Raw genomic sequence first — 26,354 nt, forward strand, 5'->3', positions numbered from 1 at the left:
GTAGCTTCTATTGTTCTATCTTTAAGTTCCTTAATCATTCCTCTGTCCTCTGTCCTCTGTAGTTAAACTTTTATTTATTTTGGTAATCGTATTTATTAGTTCTTAAATTTCTATTTGCTTCTTCTTTATGTCTTCCATTTCTTTGCTAAGACTCTATTTTTTCATTTGTTTTGAGGGTATTTGTAATTGCTCATCAAAGCATTTTATGAACATGCTGCTTTAAAATCTTTGTCAGATAATTCTAACATCTCTGTTATCTTGGAGTTGGCATATACTGTCTTTTTTTTCCCCATTAAAATTGAGATCTTCCTGGCTTATGGTATGAGTGTTCTGATGAGATTCTGAATTTTTTTAAACCTGCGATCTGCTCGACTCCTCCAACATTCCGGCAGGAGAATGGAGGGCTGACACCTTGTTCCTGCCAGGTGGAGGTTGAAGTCCCAGTTCCCCACTTGGCTCCTTGTTACTGCTGGTAACTACCCTTACTGGGAGGTAAATTTCTGCTCATTTCTTTTAACGTGACTTACTCACTATGGTTTCATTTTATTGACCATTCCCTTATGTCTCTCTTTTTAGTTCTGAAACATACTCTTGAAATTAACATTCTCTATTTGGAGACATTCATAAGTATAGAGCTAGGGACTTCCAAACAACTCCTTGGAGGCATTATTGACGACTACGGCCTCTCGCTTCTGCACGCCTTCTTGCCCTCCCTCTCTCCCTCCCATCTGCCCCGTACTAGGGGATGATGTTACACAACGAGAGAAGAGCTTTTTGACCTTGAGGTTATGGGCATTGAAGAGTCTATGGAGAAGCTTCAGTGGCCCCCAAAGCCCCTTTCCCATCAAATATACAAAATGTTGTGTGTTTGTACATTTTTCTTTGGTGAGTCAGTGGTTATCATCAGAATCCTAAATAAGAACATGACCAAAGGGGTTAAGAATCCCTGTAGCCGATTAAGAAATAGGAACAACAGAACTGCATGCTCCAAACCAGCCATTGTGGGAATGGAAATCAGGGTGCAGGCCGGAGGAGACAAGAGACCAGCGTGGTTGTGTTTTGAGCTTCCCCTGTGTGCAGGAAGGAGAGGAGTAACTGGGGCTCATGGCCTGCACTCCCTGTTCAGGCCCAGAAAAGATAAAAAGATCTTCAAAATGTAAAATGCTTCAACAAAATGCGATGAGAAGGGAAGAAGACATTACAACATAATGTAGAAAATTTACATCTAAATAAAAAACGGTCATCGAAGGGAAAGAAGTCCAACTTTTTCCATCCTGACTTTAGCTAATAAAGCAGCACTAACAGAGCCGCTCATCTGGCCCAGGGTAAGGGAGCCAGAGGCTTGCAGAGCTCATAGAGAAGAAATGGGCTCACGGACAAGGCAGCCCTGTGAGGACAGTTGCCCTTGAGGTTCAAGAAGTCAAATTAGTGGCTAACAAAATTCTTCCAAGAAATAAATGGAAAGAAATGAAAGCAGATTAGAGACAGGAGAGAGCAGGAGGGCTTTCTGTGAAAGGACCCCAGGACGGTCCTGTGGCGGCAATCACAAGCATTTCAGCTGAGCCCGGGGAAGATGGAAGCCCAAACCAAATCAGAGCGGGGCTAAGTGGATTCCTTTCCTGGAGGAGGCTGGGGCCTAATTGAATCTATAACAAATTTCTGATTCTGAAGCTTTTCTGTTCCACACTCGGCCTTTGAAACCTTAATTCGAGCTATTTTATCCCATTATTTCCAGGGTTTCTAAGACAAGAAAGAATATCTAGGGGTGCCAGTCTAAAGAGAACATTAGTTTCAAAAGGCTTTTCGCTCTCTGGGTTACCTGAGTCCCGAGACGGCTCAGGACGAAAGGCTTTCTGCAGGACAAAACGGATCTGCTCCTAGACTTACAGGTGAGCTTATAAAGAGATGGATGTGTTCAGGCCACCCCTCTGCTAGCGAATGGCCAGTCGCCAAAGGTCCTGAGATGACTGGTCTATTAACTATACACTACTGAAAAGAAATGGGGGGAGGTGGCGTTTTTTAAAGTCCTCTATTCATTTAAAAAACCCATTCGTTCAAGTATGGATTTGATAGAACTTTCTGTGTTCTATCACGTTCACACGGGTGAGTGTATCTATGTTAGGTGACACCGGGAGCGACAAAAGGTACAGAAGTCGGGGTCCCTTGAAGAATTCCCACTCATCTTGGAGAAACTGAACACACCCGTGTTTTGCGAGGGAGTGGTTACCTAATGTAGTTGTTCAAAGCGGGGACTACCATACAACCTCAGACTACAAACACAGTGCCTAAGGGACCAGGTAGCTGAAGAATGATCAGAACAAGGGTTCCTTTAGAGTCTCAAAAAGCTTGGGACTTGGCAAAACACACTCTCACACACGACCTCATTTACTTCTCAAAATAGTTCCATGAAGTAGGCATTATCCTCATTTTAAAAATAAGAAAATTATATTTGCAGGGACTGAAAGAATTACCTCAAGGCACAAAACTCATAAATGGTGGGACTGGAACCTGAACCTTATGGACTCTAGGACTCTAAATCAGAGGGCTCTTTGTACCACTAGACACGGCAGAGGATACACGTTAGCATTCTTGTTGACAATCACAACCCAGCAAGGGATAGTGACTTTTCCGGAGCCAGAAACGAAGTTCACAGCGAGGCAATGACTTAGTCCCAGTCCTCATGGCAGACTCTCTGATGCTGCTCCAAGATCTTTCATTGGGTAGCTATCGGGGCCCGTCCTGGGGCTTATCTTTGGTTCTAAGAGCAGAAGATGCTAAAAACGATTACCAAGGGAAGCTTCTGGAAGAAGTGAGACAGCTTCACAAGAAGGATGCAAGGAAGACAGAACGGAACTGGGCAGGATGGGTGTAAAAGGACAATCAATGAGAGTCATGAGAAGGGCTGGGGATGGCTAGCACCATCTACCCAGCCCGTATTATCTTATGATGCATATGCAGGTGGCTGTTTGGGTTCCTTCAGGCTTGTCTCTGCAGCTGAGGGTATTAAATGTCTCCTTCAAGAGTCCTGCTGCAATTGTAATAATTAAGCTTCACATGAAGAACAGAAGAGATCTACATCTCCTCTGATTTCTCTCCCACATTCTCCTCTGAGTTGGCATCAGGAGCTCAGGAGATCTGAAGGGATTTCTGCATGCTGAGTCTTCCTAGAGAGCCTCATCTATTTAACTGGGCCAGTCCGGAGAAAAACAGGGCCTTGGATTCCAGCCTGGATTTAATGTCTTGTTCACATGTCTGTCTCTCTCATTAAACTATAAGGACAAAACTGGATCTTATTCGGATTAACTTATTTAATCAACAAATGTTGAATTAAGTGGAACAAACTAGACTTGGTTCTACTTTAGTTGACTTTAGACAAGCTCTTGAATGTTCTCAAGCCCTTAACTTCTTTAATTGTCAAATGGAAATGAAAACGCTTGGCCTACTGACCTCATATGGCCGTCACAAGGACCAGATCAGACCATGATGAGCAGTAATATACTTTCCAGTCCCATATAAACATAAAGGATTTATCTGATCACTTATAAAACACCTACTCTCAAGTGACATCATATACTTGGGAGATTTCCTCCATATTACTTTTCTGTCAAAACACAGGAGACCCTCAATAAGGATTATCTGTCTAACTGATTTGACTGGCTGACAGCTATTTGCCCAATGAGAAAGGACAGTTTTCCTTGATATTGGAATATACAGCTAGGTGTCCTTCCATCAGTCTAGGTAAAGATGTCAGACAATGTGAAAAGAACAGAAAAGTTTTCTGTCGCCGGGAATTCTAGTGTCCTTCATGTTGCCCGTGGGCTGATTTCAATGAGAGATGGGGAAAAGGCAACATGGCCAGCAGTCAACAGAAATTAGCATTAGAGAATCTCATTTTTGAGAATCTCTTAGGCATCTGTCATTTTTCTCATCTCAGTATGCATAGCCGCCCACGTATGGGACCCCTGGCCTGCCTTCCGAGATTCTGGACCTCTCCACGGTACCTCCTCTGCAGACAAGGACATCGTGGCCCAGAAGACCTGGCCACAGTGCCAGGTGCTGCCTCTGAGACCACCGCAGCAGGTCTCTGCACAGAAGCTGGAGCCTGGACCAGGTGAGCGCTGGGCTCTCCTTTTGGAAGCCATGGTTTGTGTGAGGGGGAGCTCTGCCAGGATGGGAAAGCCAGCACGGCAGAGAGCCCCGGGCTCCTAAGGGCAGAGGAGACTCATTGAGAGGGTGACCAATAAATGTCACTCTTTAACGATGTATTCCAACACGGATCCAGCTCGCCCACTCCGTCTCTCAGCACTTACTGCGGGCACCGCCCTTCCTCCCTCGTCCTCCCTCCAACAACCGATACTTCCTAAGTCCTAGGGACCTTGCATGGCGCCGAGCTGGTTACAAAGATAACCACCAACCCCACAGTGTCCTGGGGAAGGGCGTCAGACGGTCCGCCTGCCGTGGGATAAGCGCTCTGCGGGCGGAGTGAATAGAGAGTTGCAGGAGAACAAGAAGAAAATGACATCTGAGCTGGGCCTTAAAGGCCCGGCAGAGTCCGGTGAGGCCCGGGGGGCGGGGGGCGGGGCTGGCGGGGTGAAGGGGGACCTGTCCGCTGCGCTTCTGAGCCCAGCTCGCACCGGTTGGCGGGAGCTGATGATGAAATCTTCAGGGTTTTTGTAAGCTGGTTGATTTTATACCGGTAGTTTAAAATCAACCATGGTGCGGAAATTGGTAACTATCACAAATGGGTTATTTTTTTTCGGAGCTGGCTGTTAAATATTTATGGGCACGTGTGTGCGTGCACACGTGTGTGTGTGTGAGTGTGCATGAGACACACGTGTGTAGAGCTGCCAACAATCACAAAAAGGAGTCCCAGCGACAGGCAGAAAAGGCCGAGGGCAGCGACACGAGCGGCGCATGCGCGCACTCACCAGTCTCAGGTTCTTCATCGCCTGGGGAAACATGCCTTGATGCAACTGCAACTTGCCAACTTTCATTACCTGCACACCTCTGACGGGGTGGCTTCCTGGGAAAAAGATCCTGGAAGAAACCAGATGACAAACAGTGTCAGTAGCTCTCCGCGTCGCAGTCCGCGTTTCAGCAGGAGACCGTGGACGTGGGGCAGACACCGGCTGTGAGGACGCGAGCTTGGCCGTCCTGGGGGGCGTGGGCTCGTTATCTGTCTCCTGCTCCCCAGGATGGCTGCGCATTAGGGGAGAAAAAGCCTGGACTGGACCGGATTGCCTCGCCAATGAACGCTGGAGAAGAGAGACAGGAGTTAGGGCCTCTGCATTTACACGTAGGGGCAGAAGAGGTTGAGGTCGGGGGCTAGTCCCATCCTCCCAGCTCTCCCATGAAGCCCCGGGCCCGGGCAGCCTTGGAACAGGAGGTGGGCTCTGCATACATATTGTTAAGTAAACGACTGGAAGCTCCACCGGTTCCCCATCCAGATCCCCCGCACTCCGCTAACTGCAAAGGCCAGTCTGTCTCAGCTACAGAGCTCCTCACTGTCCACCTTTCTCATCGGCCCTTGTCATCTCACTCGATTATAGAGCTTTTTGTTCAGACACCTCGTCTGTGTTCGCCGTGCTGTCCTGCACGTAGGAGGGACTTGATACATATGAGACCTTTTTCACACCTAATGGAATAGAGTAGGATGTCGCAGGGGGTGAAAGAATGAAAAATTAGGGCTAGATTTCAGACCTGATATTATTTCGATTTGATTCAACAAGAATTTATTATATTAGATTCATTTCAGTAACGCGTGTACGGTTTGGCCTCTCCTGGCCCCCACGCCTGCTACCGAGCTCCTGCCGTGGATGCAGCATCATTCCCGGGGCTTGTGGACACACGACGCTATACGCGTACATATGAACTTTCTCCTCAAGGCCCGATAATTCCACTAGACACACAACAAACATTCATATCACAGTTTAAAAACATTACAAAGTAGAGCACGATTTAGTGTCCAAATGAGTCCTACCTACATGGTAATGCTCAATTCGAGTTTGTTTAATTGAACGAAGAAAATGACACAGGAGTTATGAAGGCAGAGAGGCCAGCGATGGTTGGCTGGACCAGCGCAGGTTTCCTGGAGGAGGGAAACGGGGCTTCGACGGGCTCCCGGGGACGGGGGAGGCTGGGCTGAGTGGGGAGGAGGGAAGCACATCCGCACCGTTAGCGCGAGCGAGGGCGCGCTCCATCGCTGCTGCTGCGGCGACCACAGGTGCCGGCCCGCGGCGTCAGCGACCCGATCCTGAGAGTCACGACTTAGGCAGGGCTCGCCGTGGACCAAGCGCTCTTCGAACCGGCTGTCACTTAGGAACTCACGGCAGCCGCCGTTACGCTCTACCGTGTAACAGACGAGGATTTACCAGGAGGGACACATGTGTCCTCTGGCGAGTGAGCACACGTCTGCAAACCTTCCCTCTCCCCGAACCTAACTCTTCTGTCCATGAAACGTGATATGCAAACTTCTCATTCACGCTGTTAAAACAGAAAGCAGTGCCCGAGAAGGAGGTATTTAAATCAATAGGGGGCTGGCCGTTCTTCTTTTAAAAAATTGAAAAGGGAGGGGGAATCAAAGGGGACACCTGGGTCCCGGATTTCTCTTCATCTCCCGAGTATGTCAAGAGATCAGTCGGTTCACCTCACCCCTTACAGAATGAACATCATTATCTCCTTGCGTGGAAAAGATTTTAAGGTCCCTGGACAAAAGGCTTAAGACACCATTATCAGCAGGTAATTGCCCTGGACACTTTCCTTGAAAAGCACACCTGGATTTGAGATTTTATTTTATTGCGATAAATGTGGTATAATTAAATTTAAAGGCTGAAAAGTAATTTTATACTAATAACCATTCCACTAAGTGGAAGTCTGTCACGTCGGTTAGCAGACGGAAAGAAAATCTTTGGTTCTATGATGGCAGAGGAGGTGGTGCATAATTATGCCATGGCAGGTCCCTGCTCTGGCTGCTTAAAGATATTGAAACGTGACGTGGAGTTTAGCAAGGAGAGGACGAGGAGGAACTGCCCGTGAGGGGCGCTTGCACATACATATCGACAGAGCGGGCTCACAGCCCCGGCGGGGGTGCCGATCGTGTGCCTGGATTGTCTCTGGAGGCCGCCTCCAGCACCTCCTGACACAGGGAGTAAGAATCATGACTACTTGCTGGAACAGCACCCCAAGGACAGCTGGCACGCTCGCTCCTGGTGGAGAAGCTCCCCACGGAGGGCAGGGGCTGTCGCCGACGTTCTCGCCTGCGACAGTGCTGAGAGAGCAGCGCCTGCATCAGTCTTCAGCCACGCGACTGTCGACACCCAAGGTCAGCCTGGCGGCCCGAGCCCGAGAAGACATCAGGGGCCCGAGGACCATGGAGACCAAGACGGGAGTTCGAGCGAGAAGGTGAGGGGAAGGTGCGCCTACGACACGCCGGGTTCTGTGCCCAGTGCTGTAAGGGACTCAGACGTCCCAGGTGAGCCCGTGCCCTTGGGTAGCATGCAGTCTAGTGGCAGATGTGAGGCAGATGTGAGAGCGGCCGGACCACGACAGAAGCAGGGAGGAGAGCAGTGATGAGCGAGGTTTCTTGGGAGTGACAGAGCTTGAGCTGGTTCAGAACGAAAGATGCAATGGGCTCCTGGGACAAGCACTGAGGCGCAGGAAGGGACAGATTCCTCTGGCAGTGGTACGGGGCTGAGTACAAAGGGCCGGTGAGCACGCTGGCCTGGTCGGCAGAGGAGGGGCTGGGGAGGAGACGTGTCTGAGGCTGAGCTGTGCAGCGACGTGGGGGAAGCTAGGAACTTGGGACTTCTGCTTATAGGCTCTTCTGAACGGAGCTGAGAGTATTTTATCAGAATAAGAAACAAAGAAAATTGGAAAAGAGACCCTAGGGCAGAGAGATTTGGGCAGGATGGCGGTAATGACAACAAAGAAGAAGGATCTGATGTAAAAAAGCATAAGCTGATTCAACAGGACCTGGTGGAGACCTGCTGGGGTCCGGCAGCATCAGAGCTGACTCCCAGATTCAGAAACGGAAACGCTGCCAGGAAAAATCGGAGCAAACTATATAATAACAAAACCGTTTGACGAGGTGTTCCACTTGTTTGGGGGTGATAAATTTTCTATTCATGGGGACAGTGCTAGCAGTCACATGCTCCAGAGTGCTGGGCCTCGAGCGGCAAAACTGCCTTCGGTGTTTTGAAGACGCCACTTCAGATCAAGAACGACTCCTTCCCATGGCCTCATTAGTTCACGCGGTATATTTTATCCCATAAAATGAGTGAGCAGGATCATTTCCTGACACGAAGAATACGTTTCTACTTCTCTTATTTCCACCAAATAGGTCTTTTCTTCCAAAGGCAGGGCTTTCTCGCTCGGAAGTTTGAGAATTTTTAGTGATTTGTACATTGTTAGAAAGAATCTCTAAATCAGATAATAATAACATAAGAGCTTTTTGTTTATTTTAAATGTTCATATGATCCCGGCTCGGGAGCAGAGTTTTTAGAGTAGATAAATTAGACTGGAGACGTTAGGAGATTCGGTTCAAGACCCGGATCTTCCAGCTAGTTTTTGAGCGACCGCTGCACTTCACAGTCAACCTGATGGTAAGAAAGAAGATGGGAGAACATCTGGAAATGTATCCACTACACAGAAACACAAACTAGGATCAGTAAGTTTTCAGGGCGAGCGAATGTACAGGAATTCATTGTGATGCACCATTAACATCCATATCGAGGTAAATGTTGCGAACAAAATCACTTGATTTTGTTTCAAAGTTAAAAAATATAGTCTAATAGCATCAAAATAGTTATTTTCTAACAGTGAAAAGACCCACTTGAATCACCTGTATGTTTATGTTTCTTTTTAACTGCAGGTTGAATGTATAGCAACACAAAGAGTTGCTGGCAGGGGCAGGGGTGGTCGAGAAGACACTGGCCAGGAGCTGCCTTGTTAAGGAAAGGCCTATGTTGCAGATAGAGTTAAGTGTCCAATTTTGAACCTAAAAATTAGAGTTTTTATCTTTCTTTTTGAAAAAAGAACTGAGGAAACAATGCCCGTATCACATTTGTATTTAATGCATATTTAATGCTGACTTGTGCACAGATTTTCTTACTCCCCTGCCAGATCTGCTTACGTCCTGCTTGGCCCGCTGGCGGTTTGGCTGCCAGCAGGGGGACCTCATGGGCCTGTCCGTGCAGTTGGCCCTGCAGGTGGCACAGTGGTAAGAACTGGTCAGAACCTTCCGGGCAGGCAGGACGAAACTCTATCGCACACACATAATTTCTTTTTACTACTCATAATGGTGACGGTGCTGTTCTTTGCCTGGCTTTTGCCTGTGTCACATCTTGGGCACTCTTTTTGTAGCGTGTGAAATAATAACTTTTGGAAGATTTCAAAAAGGCTGGCAAGTGTGACTGAATTATGCTATAACTGTAATTCAGTTATTAAGGATTTGAGAAAAAAATGGCAGATTTTCATTACGGAAGTCGCACTTCTCCTGCATGAGGTCGATGTATCCACTTATATGGGCGATAAAAGACACCCCTGAATTTCTGGATGTGTATTCTAAAGCCCCTAAATATGCGAATACATACATGGTCATATCATTCTGGGATCATTTCCCATGAAGAAAACTGTCAGCAGAAATTTAAAAATTTACTTGCATAAATCGCTTTATTTATTTGAGCCTGTTAATTCAGATTCATGAAAAATGATTTGCATGCTGTTTCTAATAATACAGCAGGCTTTGTAACCACACAGATTCTCTCAATGAAAACAATGTAGAATGGCAGATAAAATATTTTAAAACATAATAAAATGCTGGCAAGAGAATAAAGAATTGTCAGGCCAAAATCTAAGTGAGAAGGGAAGGGATCCCTGAGAAGTAAGCAGAATGGTGAAATTGCTGATATGTTGGTGTCCTACCACCTCTGGCTTTACCTGATTTTCGAAGCTGCGGCGGGAGACAGGAAATCAAGCCCAGTGTCTACCCAACATCACGGGGCCTGAGAGGGAACCCTCCCTTCTTGCCAATTACAAGAGACAGATTACATTCGAAAGAGTGACGCTGACAGTGGGAGCTAGAAATCAAGTAAATGATATTTTCAATGTGCCCAGGAACAATAATTTCTAGTCTAGTATTCCATATCCTCAAAAATAACTTTCAAGAATCAGGATGGATCATGGAAGGGTTCAGGGTTACTTTTTGAGGCGATGAAAATTCTAAAATTGACTGTGGTGATGGTTGTATACATCTTTGAATATACGAAAAACCGGTGAATGGTATACTTTAAATGAGTGAATCGTATGGCATATGAAGTATATCTCAATAAAGCTGTTTTTAAAAAGAATGACACGTTAGCCCCCCAAAATGAAAAACTTACATATAAATCTAAGAAGATATGTACAAGATCTATATAAGAAAAACTACAAAACTCTGATAAATGAACTCAAAAAAGAACTAAATAAATGGAGAAATATCCATGTTCATTGATAGGAAGACTCAATATTGTCAGGATGTCAGTTCTTCCTAACTTGACCTACAGATTCAGTGCACTCCCAATCAAAATCCCAGCCATTTATTTTATGGCTGTTAACAAACTGATCCCAAAGTTTATACGGAGAGTCAAAAAACCTAGAATAGCCAACATAATACTAAAGGAGAAGAACAAAGTTGGAGGACTGACCAACCTGACTTCAAGATTTATGATGAAGCTATAGTAATCAAGACGGTGTGGTATTGGTGAAAGGACAGACCAACAGATCAATGGAACAGAATAGAGATTTCTGAGAGACATAATATAGTCAACTGATCTTTGACAAAGGAGCAGAGGCAATACGATGGGCCAAGGACAGATTTTTCAACGAGTGAGGCTGGAACAACTAGATATCCATGTAAAAAAAAAAGAAAATCTAGACACAGATCATATACCCTTCCAAAAAATAAACTCAAAATGGATCACAGACCTAAATGTAAAATGCAAACTATAAAACTATAGGAGAAAACCTAGATGATCTTGGGTATGGTGATGCCTTTTTAGATACAACATCAAAGACACGATCCATGAAAAAGCTAACTGCAACATCAAAAATATGATCCATGAAAGAAATAATTGATGAGCTGGATTTCATTAAAATTCAAAACTTCTGCTCTGCAAAAGACAATATCAAGAGAATGGAAAAATAAGCCACAGACTGGGAGGAAATAATTGCAGAAGACATATCTATAAAGGACTGTTACCCTAAATATATGAAGAACTCTTCAAACTCAACAATAAGAAAAAAAATAACCCAATTTTGAAAGTGAGCTAAAGACCTGAACAGACACGTCACCAAAGAAATATACAGATGACATAAGCATGTGAAAAGATACTCCGCACTATATATCATCGAGGAAATGCAAAGTAAAACAATGAAATGCCATTATGCTCCTACTAAATGGCCCAAATCCACAGAACTGACATTGAACGCTGGCGAGCGTGTGGAACAGAAGGAACTCCATTCATTCCCGGTGGGAATGCAAAATGGTCCAGTCACTTTGGAAGTCAGTTTAGTGATTTCTTACAAAACTACACATTACTCAACAAACTAAACTATAGGATCCAGGAACCGTGCTCCTTGGTAAGATCCACACAAAACCTACACACTTACATTGATAGCAGCTTTATCCATAATTTCCAAAATGTGGGAGCAGCCAAGATGCCCTTCAGCTGGTGAATGGATAAGTAAACTGTGGTGCATCCAGACAATGGTATACTACTCAGTGCTAAAAAGAAATGATCTATCGAGCCACAAAAAGACATGGAGGAAACTTACATGCATATTTCTAAGTGAAAGAAACCAATCTGAAAAGGCTACATTCTGACTACATGACATTCTAGAAAAGACAAAACGGTGGAGACAATAAAATGATCAATGGTTGCCAGGGCTTAGGGGGTGGGGAAGGGATGAACAGCTAGAGCACAGAGGATTTTTAGGGCAGTGAAAAATACTCTATATGATGCCATAATGATGGATACGTGTCATTATACATTTGTCCAAACCCATGAAATATACAACACCAAGAGTAAATCCTACTGTAAACTGCAATCTTTGGGTGACTATGATGTGTCAAGGTAGCTTCGTCAAGTGTAACAAATGTCCCACTCTGGTGGGGAGTGTTGATAACGGGGGAGCCTACACATATGTGGGGGTAGGGCGTATATGGGAAAGCTCTGTATCTTTCACTGAATTTTGCTGTGAACCGAAAACTGTTCTAAAGAAAGAAAGTCTTAATTAAAACATGAGGATGAAATGAAGACATTTTTGGACAAAGCAAAACAAAGAATTTGTCACTAGCAGATCTTAACAAAAGGAGTTTCTAAAGGATGTACGTCTGGCAGAAGGCCAGGGAGCCGAGACGGAAGGCGAAGGGCACAAGAAGGAACGAGGAAAAAGACGACACTTAATGTGGGCAGATCTACGAACACTGAAAAGTAAAGTAATAATCTTTTAGGTTAAAAATATGGTTAAAAATATACAATAATCATAGCGTGTAATGCAGTAGGGAAGAAAAAACCAATTCAAATATTCTAATGTGCTTCTGTATTGAGGAAGAACATAAAGTGGTTACATGCATATTTACAAGTGTTTAAACAGTTCATGTATGATTTATATACCCCTCGAAATGTATAACAAATGTAATAGCAAAATAGTCTTAAAAATTGATTTAATGTTCTGTTTTAATTTCTAGGTACAAAGCCAGTGTGTAAAGAACAATTAAGTTAATAGATAATTTAGGGATTTAATGATCTCCAAAGATTGAGTGTTAATTCGAGAAGGCAACACTGTAGTTTTAAAACTGTACGTAACTTTCCCTCGTTGGAAGGAAAAAAATGAGATTTATAAAAATTAAAAGCTAATAAAGAGCTGCACCATCTAGTTTCAAATAGAAGATGAAATATAGTTTGCTATCAATAAGCTTTCCTAGCTGTGCGTCTGCCTCTGTACTACGGTGTGTCTACACCTAATATTGTGAGTGCTGTTGTTGACATAGATTCCAGAAGCGTGACCAGTAACTTTATTGAAATCGGCTGATACAGATATGTCAAGTACGCAAGAGCCATAGGTCTTGCAGAAGTCCTAGGCTCCCAGAACACAAGCGTTGGGAGGTGCTGCAATGTGGTGCTGGGAAGCAGAGATGTTCTCTTCTCTGGTGATTTTCAAAGAAAAACATAGCCTGTTTGGGAAGAGTAGTTGGCACTGCTTAGATATAGAATCATGAAAAAGTGAGTCTTTCGCAGGTGTTGGCAAACTAGGGCTCATGGGCCAAATCCCACCTGCAGCCTGTTTTCGTAAACAGTTTTATTGCTGTACAGCCACACCTGTTCCTTTACATTCAGTTTATGGCTGCTTTCACGCTTCCTCAGCAGAATTGAGTAGCTGACTGTATGACTTGCAAAACATAAAATATTTTCTACCTGGTCCTTTACTGAAAAAGTTTGCTGACACATGGTCTATAGCAAAGGAATTTTTAGAGGAGGCTGGAGAAATTCATACAAAAAAAATACTCTATAGTGGAAAATTATAAATATGTATTGGAAATGGGATGTCTAGTTGTCTCTATAACTAATAAGAATAATGATAATGATAATAAAAAGAGTTAGAGCCCTCGATACTATCAGGCACTGTTTTAAGTGCTGTATTCGTTTGAGCTCAATGTATTCTAAACAACCTTTGCAAGTAAACTTTGGTAATGATGATGTGAAGTGATCAGAAAGTCTCTGTAAAAAACAAATACAAAACTGAACAAAAATTGCCAAAAGCAACCACTTCTGGGCCAAAGGTAGATAACAAATTGAGAAATGTTTATTCTTGAAAATTAGCTAGAGCTTAGGGTAAGTAATATAGGGGTCTCTGGCTTGCTTGCCTGGGGCTATCCCCGCCTACCACCCCACCTGAATGAGCTGTATAAGGACTTGGAAAAACTCTCCAAATCACCTGGGTAACTGAGAAATTGCAAGTATATATGGAAATGCAAGAGCCTGGGAAATGTAAAAGCCAAGGCTTGAGAACTAGCTACAATTTTGAATGGATACAGCTTCCCACACACAGCAGAAGGTGGAAGCCTTAGAGGTTCATGGTGTTTGAGCAACACTTCTGCTCACATCACTGGCTGACCAATAAGCTAAGGAAGACCCCTAGGAAGCTAGGCTAATGGTAAAAAAAAAAAATGAGTAAAGATACCATTAAGAAGCTGCACTGCACGCTCCACAGTTTATATCCAGGCAAGTTACAAAAACCACCAATAATCTTTACCAACAAAACAACTACCAGTAATCTTCAGAGAAACAAAACAGAACACAGAGTTAATATATTATTTTAAATGTTCAGTTTTCAATGAAAAAAAAAATTCATTAGACATGCTGTGTTAGAAAGAAAAATGGCCCCCAAATAAATCCACAACTTAATCTCCAGAGCCTATGAATATGTTACCTTACACGGCAAAAAGAACTTTGCAGATGTGATTAGGGTTAAAAACCTTGCGATGGAGGAGAGTATCCTGGGTTATCCAGGTGGGTCTAATCAAATCACATGAATCCTTAAAAGGAGAGACCCGCTCCCGGCTCTGGCCAGAGCAAGTTATGTGCTGAAGGAAGCAGGGTCAGAGAGATGCTATGTTGTTGGCTCTGAAGATTCAGGGAGGGAGTCATGAACCCAGGAACGTGAGCTGCCTCTAAAAGCTGGAGAAAGTAAGGAAACAGGTTCGGCTGCAGAACCTCCAGGAAGGAGAGCAGGCCGCCAGCACCTTCATTTTTAGCTCAGTGAGACTTGTATTGTGCTTCAAACCAACAGAACTAAATTTGTGTTGTTTTAAGCTACTAAGTTTGTGATAGTTTGTTATGGCAGCAAAAGAAAACTTATAATAATGTGTAAAAAAAACCCCAAACAAACCAGGAAAGTAGTAACCATACTTAGAAACAAAGCTGTCAAAATAAATTTACTTTAAGCGGGCCCAGATGTTAGATTTAGAAGACAAATCATCAAAGCAGCTATTATAAATAATTTTAAGAAATTGAAGTAAATTATGGTCAAAGAATTAGAGGAAAATATTAAAATTAAAAAAAGAGGGTGGAATCTTGAATGGAGAGATAAAAGCTATAAAAAAAGAACAAAATGTAAGTTCTAGAATTGAAATGAAAAGTTCCTTAGAAGGATCCAGCAGCAGATTATTTATGGCAGGAGAAATAATCAGTAAACTGGAAGACAGATCAATAGAAATATCAACTCTGCAGAAAAGAGAGAAAAAGAATTGAAGAAAAATGAATGGAACCCTCAAATACCTATGGAGAAAGTCAGGTGTTCCAGTGTAATGAGTATCCAAAAATGAGGGCAGAAAGAGAAAGGGACAGAAAAAAATAGTTGAAGAAATAATGTCCAAAACCTTCCCAAATTTATTTAGCACCAAAACAAAACATTAGCCTGTAGATCCAAAAGCTCAACTCTCTCCAAGTAGGATATATGCGAAGAAAATCTCACCTAGACACACCACAGTCAAACTGTTCAAAGTCCAAGAGAAAATCTTGAAAGTAGCAAGAGAAAAACAACTCATCACATATGGGGAAACAGCTGGCCTCTTATTGGAAACAATGAAGACAGGAGACAGGAGAATGACGATGTTGAAAGAAACTGTCAACCAAAAAAATCTATACTTAGAGAAATTATCCTTCAAAAGCAAAGGTGAATGTAATAAAGATGTCAATTATCCTCAAATTGATCTATAGTGCAATAAAAATTTCAACATGACATTTGTAGATATAAATAAGCTGGTCCTAAAATGTATACAGAAATTCAAATACATTGGAATAGTCTAAACAATTCTGAAAAAGAATAAAATTGGGAGACTCACATAATCCAATTTTAAGATTTACTACAAAGCTACAGTAATCGAGACAGTGTGGTATTGAAAAAGAGATAGGCATATAGATAAATGGAACACAATAGACATTCTAAAAACAGAACCATATAAATATGGCCAATTTATCTCAGACAAAGACACAAAAACAATTCAGTGGTGTATGGGTAGTTTTTTCAACCATTCGTACAAAGGAAAAGTGAACCTCACCTTGAACTTCAAACCTTATGTAAAGATCCATTAAGTCCATTAACTCAAAATGGACATCAATCTAAATATACATTTTAAAATAATAAGACTTTTAGAAAAAAACATCGAAGGAAATCTTCATGATTTTGTGTTAGGGAAATATTTCTTATATATGACACAAAAAAACATGATCCATAAAAGTGAAAATTGACAAACTGGATCTCATAAAAATTAAAAGCATTTGCTCTATAAAAGATACTATTAAGATAATGAAAAACAGGCTACAGACTGGGGGAAATTATTTGTAAAACATACATTTACGAATTCTATCCAACATATATAATGATCTCTTATAAACTCAATAATAAGAAGACAAAAACCCAACACTCAACTAGACATTTCATCAGAGAAGACATATGAATGGCAAGTCAGAACATGAAAAGATGCTCAAAATAATTAGTCATTAGGGAAATGTTTTACAATGAATACCACTATAAACCCACTAGAATGACAAAAATGAAAGGGACCGACAACAGTAATTTTTTATGTTAGCAAGGATACAGAGGTATCAGAACTCCCAAACATTGTTAGTGGGAAAGTAAAATGATACACGCATTTTGGGAAACATTTTGGTAACTTCTTAAAAAGTTAAACAGAGGACAAATAACCCAAATGAAATGGACAAAGAATTTGAATCGACATTTCTCCAAAGTAGATATATAAATGGCTAAAGCACATGACAAGACACTCATCGTTAGCCATTAGGTAAATGCAAATCAGAATCATAGTGAGTTACCCCTTCACGCTTACTATGGCTAAAATAAAAAAGACACATAATAGCAAGTGTTGGTGATGATATGGAGAAACGGTTGATGGAAGTGTAAAGTGGTGTAGTAATGTTGGAAGATAGCCTGGCAGATATAATTTTGTTTATTGTATGATCCCATTTATTGAATGTCCAGAATAGGCAAATCCATAGAGACAGAAAGTCAGTCAGTGTTTTCCAGGGAATGGGAGCGGGAGACGAGAGGATTAGGGGTGACTGTAATGGGTATAAGGTTCGTTTTGGGGTGATAAAAATGTTCTGGAATAGGTAATGATGCTACTTGTATAACTTTGTGAAAATACTAAAAACCACTAAACTGTACAATCTAAAAATGTACACTATGTGAGTTATAGCTCAATTTTAAAAAGGGTTAAAAAGATACCTACCATATGTCTTTGCTATGATCTAAATTCCTATGTTTAAGTCCTAACCCCACAAAGCTGATGGCGTTAGGACGTGGGGCCTTTGGGCTGTGCTTAGATCATGAGAGTGGAGCTTTCATGAATAAGATTAGTGATCTTATAAAGAGACCCACAGAGATCCTCAGCTCCTTCTGCCATGTGAGGATAGAGTGAGGAGTCGACTATAAACCAGGAAGAAGGCCCTCGTCCAACCACGGGGTGCCATGATCCTGCACCTCCAGCCTGCGGAACTATGAAACATAAAGGTTTGTCGTTTATAGTCTACCAAGTCTGTGACAGCAGCCTGAAAGGACTAAGACAGTCTCTGGATATCATTTACTAGGAATCCATACAGGAGAGATGAAAACATGTCCGCACAAGGACTTAAATGCAAATGGTCATAGCGATATTATTCAAAATAGCCAAAGAAGTGAAAATAGCCCAAATAATCAATTGGCGAATGGATAAACTGTGATATATTTGTACAATGTAACACATTTCTGCAATAAAAGGGAATGAAGTACTGATACATGTTGCAACATGGAGGAACCTCTAAAACATGCTAAATGAAAGAACCTAGACCAATAAGACTACATATTATAAGATTCAATTTATCTGAAATTTCTAGGGAAAGCAAAACTACAGAAACGGAAAGCAAGTATGTAGTAGCCTGGGGCCGGGTGTGCATGCAGAAACCACCTGCAAACAGGCACAAGTGAACCGCTGGAGATGATAGAAATATTTAAAAAATAGATTGCACGATTGTGAAATTTTCTACTCATACAGTTGTACATCTAAAATGGTTGAATTTTATGGCATGTAAATCATATTTCAATAAAGCTGTTAAAAATTAAACAATCTTACAAGGCAGGTACTATTATCGCCATTTCACCGTTGAGGACACTGAAACCCAGATTGATTAGGAAACTTACTAAAATGGTGGAGCTGTGACTTGATCCCAGGAAAAATGATTACAGAGATCTTAACCACGACTGAAATCCAGTACAATTTGCTAACGGTAGAAGTACAGTATTGGGCACATGGAGAAAAGTCCTGCCTTTTTCCCATGGGCAGCCATTTTATATGACACAAGCAGAGAGCTGTTGTACGTTGAGCGTGTCACATGAGCCTGACCCTAAGCAAGGAACTTCATTCCATTTTCTCTAACTGGCACGAGGATTTACACAGTAGTTACCATTGTGCCCTATTTCACAAATTAGGAAACTGGGGCACAAAAAAATTAAATAATTTGTGTAAGATCACACAGCTAGTGTGTAATTTGGGTGGAATTTAAACTAGTGGCTGGCTGACTCTTAAATCTTTGTATAGTGCCCCAATTTCTCACAAATATGGCTTCATTTTTTAAATATGGCATGTCCTCGTGTGATAACGAAAATTACCTGGCCTTTTTACATTAAAATACATAATTAACAAAAGTTATGTGCTTTTTAATGGTTTCCTTGCATTCCACAAACCATCTACAGGAGAAAGTGTATCTTGAAGAAGATGCAAATAAATGGAAGTATATACCGTGCTCACAGATAGGAAGAATTAACATTGTTAAAATACCCATACTACCCAAAGCAGTCTATGGATTAAGTGCAATTCCTATCAAAGTACCAATAGCATTTTTCATAGAACTCAAACAAATAATCCTAAAATTTATATGGAGCCACAGAAGGCCCCAAATAGTTACAGCAATCTCGAGAAAGAAGAACAAAGTTGGAGGTATCACAATACCTGAGATCAAACTATACTGCAGGGGGTATAGTGATCAAAACAGCATGGTTCTGGCATAAAAACAGACACTTATATCAATAGAACAGAAAAGACAGCCCAGAAATAAATCCCTGCCTATATGGTCAATTAATCTATGACAAAGGAGGCAAGGATATATGATGGGCTAAAGACAGTCTATTCAATAAATGGTGTTGGAAAAACTAGACAGATACATACAAAAAATGAAATACAGAGAAAAATACATAGAAAAATAAACTCAAAATGGATTAAAGACCCGAAACCATAAAACTCCTAGAAGAAAACATAGGCAGTGAACTCCCTGACATTGTTCTTAGCAATATTTTTTTCTGATATGTTGCCTCGGGCAAGGGAAACAAAAGAAAAAATAAATAGGACTACATCAAACTAAACAGTTTTTGCACAGCCAAGGAAACCATCGACAAAACGAAAAGACAGCCTACCGAATGGGAAAGAATCTTCGCCAACGATACATCCAATAAGAGGTTAGTATCCAAAATTTATAAATAACGCACACACTCAATACCAAAAAAAACTAACAATCCAATTGAAAAATGGGCGGAAGACCTGAATAGATATTTCTCCAAAGAAGACATACAGATGGCCAACAGACATATGAGAAGATGCTCGATGTCACTAATCATAAGAGAAATGTAAATTTAAACTACAATGAGATATCACCTCACACCTGTCAGAACGGCCATCATCAATAAATCAATAAACAAGTGTTGGCAAGGATATGGAGAAAAGGGAACCCTTGTACATGTTGGTGGGATTTCAAACTGGTGCAGCCACTATGGGAACCAGTTTGGAGGTTCCTCGGAAAATTAAAAATAGAACTACCATTTGGTTCTATAGACCCAGAAATTCCACCTCTGGGTATTTATCTGAAGAAATCCAAAATATTAATTCTAAAAGGTATATGCACCCTATGTTCATTGCAGCATTATTTAAAATAGCCAAGATATGGAAGCAACCCAAGTATCCATCAATGGATGATTGAATAAAGAAGAGGTGGTACATATACACAATGGAATATTACTCGGCCATACAAAGAATGTCTTCTTATCATTTGTGACAACATGGATGGATGTGGAAGGTATTATGCTAAGTGAAATAAGACAGAGAAGAGACAAATACCATATGATCTCACTTACACATGGACTCTAAAGAACAAAATAAGCAAACAAAACAGAAACAGACTCATAGATACAGGGAACGAGCTGATGGTTGTCAGATGGGAGGGAGGGCGGTGGGCGGGATGAAAACGTGAAGGGACCGAGAAGTACAAACTGGTAGTTCTGAAATAGTCCCGGGATGTGAAGTACAGCACAAGGAAGAGAGTCGATAACACTGGAATCCTTATGTGTCATGCTAGGTGGGGACTAGTCCAGTCAGGGGATCACTTCGTAAATTACATAAATGTCTAACCACTCTGCGTAGTCCTGAAATTAACATAAAATGCTAAAAAACTGTAATTCAAAAATTTTCAAAGGGAGGGGGAAAAAGGGGAAGGGGAATGAGAGGTTCCAACTCCCAGGTGGAAACAAAGGAGTCATGAGTCATGGGGCTGTGGTGTCCAGCATAAGGAATATAGTTGAACGCATTGTGACAGCGCTACACCGTGTCACATGGTTGCTTGACTTATCGTGGTGGTCACTTCTTTAGATATACAAATGCTGAATAACTATGGTGCACACTTGAAGCTAATACAATATTGTACGTCAGCTACATTTTAAAAATCTATAAATAAATACATAAATTTGAGGGGAAAAAAGAGACCATAGATCTTTCTGATGCCTGGGCATACAAAGCTTTTCTTTTGCTAATGGGTCCTCTTTTCACACTATCTGAAGGCAGGTGAGCACAGACTCTGAATCCAAATATATATATATATATATATATATATATATATATATATATATACACACACACACATATCAGATCCTCTAGATCACAGAAATATATATGCATTTTATATACTTAATTGTTTCACTGAATATCTATTTAGAAGTCAACTTATTATAGTTCCTTCAATCTTCTTTCTAGGAAAGACATTATAAAGATGTATGAATGGAGGCCCAAAATGTAATTTGCCCCAAGTGGTACAGCCAGTAAATAGAAGAGCTAAGCTCAGAACCCGGTAACTGCTTCCTGAATCTACTCTCTTTCCAGTCTAGCTCACTAACCCTCACGAATCTAATACTTCTGCCTTAGATTAGCTCCGTGCATCCTGTTAATTTTCTTAGAGTGCAGATAAAACATATCCAACCAATTTCAATAGCCCCTACCATATCACTCATTCCACTGAGTATAAACGTGCTGGCAGCTTGGCCTTACCTCTTACTACCAGAAGCCTACAGGTGAAACCAGATTCATCACTTAACTAAAAAAAAAAAAAAAAAAGTGTTAGAAAAATGTGAAACCAATGAATCTGCCAACATGGTTGTTTCATATAGAAAACCTGGAATCCAGCATCCAAATAAATAGCAGAATACTGTTGCTACCAGCTGTGTTTCCATTTAAGATGCCATTTGTGGAAAATATTTATCACAGTCTTCCATTTCCTCTGTGCAAAATCAAAAATTGAGAAGTGCCAAATTACATTGTCTTCGAAAATCCTGACATATAGTAGCTCGGTTCTCACAAGCTATTCTCTGAAGGCATTATCGATGTTCTACCAAGCTGATAAATACAATTTGCTAGCAGGAAAAAAGGCCAGAGAACAGAACTGTGTTCATTAGAGCATGTTTTACAATGCCTTACTCCATTTCCATGACTTTTCAAGATCACACATCATATCACAGGGAAGAATGGTCACCTTTCTATGTACTAGCTATTTCTGTATTTTTACAGTTGGAAGTAGATTTTTAACACTTCTGCAAATTACTGCTATTTTTGCTAGGAGGGGGTCATTTATGCTGCTGGGGAAAAGGTCTCTGTCTGACAGTCCCTGTGGCCTTGGCTTACATGCAGGTACCATCACTTTAGACTCCTAAGCTCCTGCGGGGCAATCTCTTCCGTCATCGACTCATCAAGCCCGGTCCTCGTGAGGGACCAGCTCGCATCGAGGTTCTGAAGTAAGCGCCATTTGTCTTCACTCTCATTTCATCTCTCCTCTTTCTTAGAAACTTTATTCTGTCATCGAGGCTGAAGGACTCACCAATGGTCTCAGTGGTGCCTCACAAATGTTGCCTCTCCAGTGCCCCCCTAAGGATCCAGCTTCTCCCAATTGAGAAACCCAAGCTTCCTTTAGAAAAGTCTGATCTCATCAAGGCGTTAAATCAATCCTATTAGATTAAATTATAGTTGTTAATGGTTGATAATTTCATAGAGGCGTTTGCATTTTGAAAGAGAAATACCTATGAATTCAAAAGAATTTTTAATGGTTAAAATTGCAAACAATGTAACTAAGTGATGAATTTTCATCAGTGGGAAAAAAAATATTCTTGGCACAAGTATCGCCAGGGATTTTAAAAAACCGTGGTGAGCCGAGGTTCATGTGCGTGGTAGTTGACAACCAAGCATGGTACAGTCAAGGCCTGCGATGCACTGGTCACACCTTCGACCTTGCTACTGAAATGTCCGTTATATTGCTTGGCCCTGAGAAGCAAATGCGAGATGCCTGAAAGGGTCTGAAACTACCCGACCAGACTCCGCCACAGGGAACAGCAAGAGGGGAAGGGTGGCCAGGGCACCCTTTAGGCGTTTCTACTTTCTAACGTGTTGGTATTTGGAGAGATTTAATATTGTGAGCCCTGTTGTCTTCTTTCCCGCTTCTGCCAATCTTGCGCATGAATGAAATGGCCAGATGACATTCTTGGCACACGCCCGCTAGAGTAAAAAGGTACACGTTGCTGTGCTTACAATTGTTAAAACGAGTAATAGACTATTTAGGGAAGAAGGAATCAGAGATCAGCTACTTCGACCTCTTAAATTTAAAGATGACGTAATAGCCTAGCAAACTTGTTCTAGACCCACCGACTTGCTCTGTGATGTAGCATGCTCATGGGCCATCTTTTGGGAACCGAACGCCTATTAGGATATAACTCCTTTTAGAGATATCTTCAGAGGCAGCTCCCTAATGAGGCAAATGTCCCCATCGTTACTCACCTATAAATCAAAACTGGCAGAGCCGGAATGGCACTAGAACCCAGCACTAGAACCCAGCACAGACCTGGAATTATTAGTAGTTTGCAACACTGCAAGATATGGGCAAGCAAGAATTCCAATAAAAATACAGTTCAGAACAATGGAAAACCTGTAGTCAATATTTGGTTATTGAATTCAATGGAGAGAGAACACGTGACTGGGGTAATACAGACGGAGTGACCCCAAATCCTTTGTGTTGGCTACAGAATATTCATTTTTTTCATATTTGAGTAGAATTGTATGGTCTGTGTTCTGGAAATTTCTTTCAAACTAAATACTGATACCAGACAAGTGAGGTTTAAAGTAAAGAGAATTTTATAAGCTCTCCATTTTACCTATTCCCACTATGTTCCGCCTCCTTTCCACATGGACAACTGACTTCTCGCAGGTGCTCTCAAGGACTGGCACCAGGACTGTCTGTGGCGCAATGGATTTCTCTGCTCAGGGGTGTGAACTTTCTAGCTAGAAAGCAAAGCTCCTTATATTCTGATTAAGGAAAAATCCCCATCTTTAACATGGCATTCATCTTTGGGGAAGACGTACCAGGAGACTCCATTTATATATTCATTCATTCGTGTGTTCATTCATTTATTCATTCACATGTACGTTCAACATTTACTGAGCACCCATTATGGGCCAGGCACTATGAAGTGGGAAATAAGGCAATCAAAGGTTCTGGTCCTCAAGAAGCTGACATCACTGTGGAAGGGCCAGACGCTGGAAAATATTAACAAGTCTGGTGATACTGGGCAGGCTTCTGTAGGGCGACCTACTCTGAACTGGAGGGTTGGGAGAAATGTCCCAGAGAAGAACATTTTAGTTAGGGGCTGATAGATGAGTCAAAATTAGACTGATGAAGAATTTTCTGGGCAGAAGGAACAGGAAGTGCAAAAGTCCTCAGGCACAAAACAACACTAGGTATCCGAGGAATTGCTAAGAAGTCCAGATTGTCGTGGGTGTGGAATGAGGGTTGTGTAGATAACACTGATCTGCAGTGAGGGAGGAAGGGCACACCGCCCTACCCACCTGACCAGCTGCATCGACCCTGGTGCCAAGTGGGTCAACACAGGGCGGAGCCCGTCCTCACCCACTGCATCCACGTGTGCGTCATCTAAGCAGGCGGAGCCACAGACGGGGTCAGCAGAGCTCTTCAAGGGCAGGGCATGGGACCTGAGGGCCGTTGCACCTGTCACATCTAGTTCTAAACCAGGCCAGCACCCAATAAATGGAAATGCTTTCAAAAGATGGAGAGACAGCCACAAGCATATCATCAAAGAAAGTCACTTTAGGCAGAGCAGCCAACTATTTGAAGCAAGAATTGCAATGAAAGATGAGTGTATATTCCGTGATTCTCTGGCTAATTTGGGGAAAGAGCTGAGCAGCTTTATGGATCAACCAAAAATTGAAACTTAGCAACAGGACTGAATTTGAATCCAGGACGCTGGTGGCTCTCTGCTCCATTTAACCACCAGGCCCGTTTGTTTCCACCAGGAAATAATGGGTTTTAAATTTTTATTATTATTATTATTAATTCACTCTATATTCCTGAGTAAATCATATTTTTCAGTTGAAAAAGTATTACGCCAAAACCCCAGGGAAAACAAAGACAGATGATACAAATGAGCCCATTCTGCAATCATGAATGTGAATTTGGTCTTGGCTCTGAGCAGCACGGGAGCTGGGAAGAAAGAAGCAGGCTGCAGTGGGGCTGATCGACCTGGCTGTGTCTCGAGTCAGCCGCGCCATTAAAAAGCGATGTCTCTATCAGACGAGCGATTCCTCCCCAGCATCTAAGAACTTAGTCATTTCTACAAACTGGCTACTTTCTTCCTCATCCGCAAGGAATGTCTCTATTAAACTGTTCTGAGCATTTTGTGGGGAATGAAATCAGTTGGGGAAGAGAGAACCCGTGATTTCACCTAGTCACAGAGGACTTCAAACACAGCAAGAGGCCTTCCAAATCCCTTTCAGACACAGAAGTGCTACTTGCAACACTTCTTAATGCAATTGATTAGTTTATCCTGCTAACTCTGTGACGCTGTGATACAGCATATGGAAACGGCAGGAGTCCCAAACTCTGGGGCATTGCGACACTGTGTCTCTGTCGCTAACCAAGGTTTGTGTGCTGCCTGTGTTTTTCTTGAGTAGGGCTGTGGGGCAGGGCTCTGCCAGACGGAATGATCATTTTCTATAGTTAGAGTTTATCTGTCTTTTAGGAAAGAAATGGAGAGGGAGAGGAAGGGAGAAGGGACAGAAACAGAGAACGTGTACATAGCTCATATGAGCATCGGTGGACACTTGCTCTGTAGAAATTCAATTTATTAAACAGAAATTCTGGTCTTTTTTAACCTCTAGCCAGATTGCTTGATACCCAGAGGTCACATGTGTTTGAAAAGCCCTAAGAAGTGACACTGAGCAGCTTCTACAGGACAGCCAGCGTCCCCCTGCCCCCTCCCCGTCAAGGTCTCCCTCCCCTCCCCCCCTTCCTGTTTCTCTCCAGAATTACTGCTGGCCTCCCTTTTTCTCTCTCATTCTGCCTGATTAGTTCTCATTTTCAGGCCCAATGACACAGAACCACCTGATTAGATGTTTTTTAAACATTCTAATCTTAAACACCCATTTGTGTGTGCCTTAGTGGCATATGTAAATTTCTTCCCTTTGGGCTGCTCTGTGGAACTCTGTTTAGGTCATCTTTCTTGGCTTGCTCTCAAATATGGATAAAGGAGGACTATGTGCCTAGGGGCTTTACAACCCGCCCCTCTCCCTCCCTCCCTCCCCCTCCTCTCTCTATCCCTCCTTCCCTCTCTTCCTCCCAGTATTTACAGAGTACCTAAGATTAGCCAAGCACCGTTTCAGGTACTGGGTGCTATTCTAGATAAGTGTTACCTCAGTTAATTCTTATGACACTGTGAGGAAAACATTATTATTTTCATTTTACATGTGAAAAAACTAGCTCGCACAGCTTCAATAATTGTTTAGTCACGCAACCAGTGCAGTGCAAAACTGGTCTGTCTCTAACTCGTAACCTTTACGATGCAGACAGGACTCTCCTTGTAATCAGATCTGATAAATTAACACACCTAACACATTAGTCATGCCACAGTGGACTACAAAAACTGATTTGTTAATGAGGACAACC

General features: G+C 42.1%; 1 protein-coding gene across 1 annotated transcript in view; it reads right to left on the reverse strand.

The window, feature by feature from the left end:
• SMYD3 (SET and MYND domain containing 3) overlaps positions 1-26,354 on the reverse strand; it is a 529,143-nt gene that overhangs the window by 9,410 nt on the left and 493,379 nt on the right. Inside the window, exon 11 of the mRNA XM_039883254.1 lies at positions 4,929-5,037. Within this exon, the coding sequence (XP_039739188.1) occupies positions 4,929-5,037 (109 nt within the window). The remainder of the gene's footprint in view (positions 1-4,928; positions 5,038-26,354) is intronic.

The sequence above is a fragment of the Pteropus medius genome, unplaced genomic scaffold (genome assembly GCF_902729225.1).
Source record: "Pteropus medius unplaced genomic scaffold, Ma_sr-lr_union100, whole genome shotgun sequence".
Taxonomy (NCBI): domain Eukaryota; kingdom Metazoa; phylum Chordata; class Mammalia; order Chiroptera; family Pteropodidae; genus Pteropus; species Pteropus medius.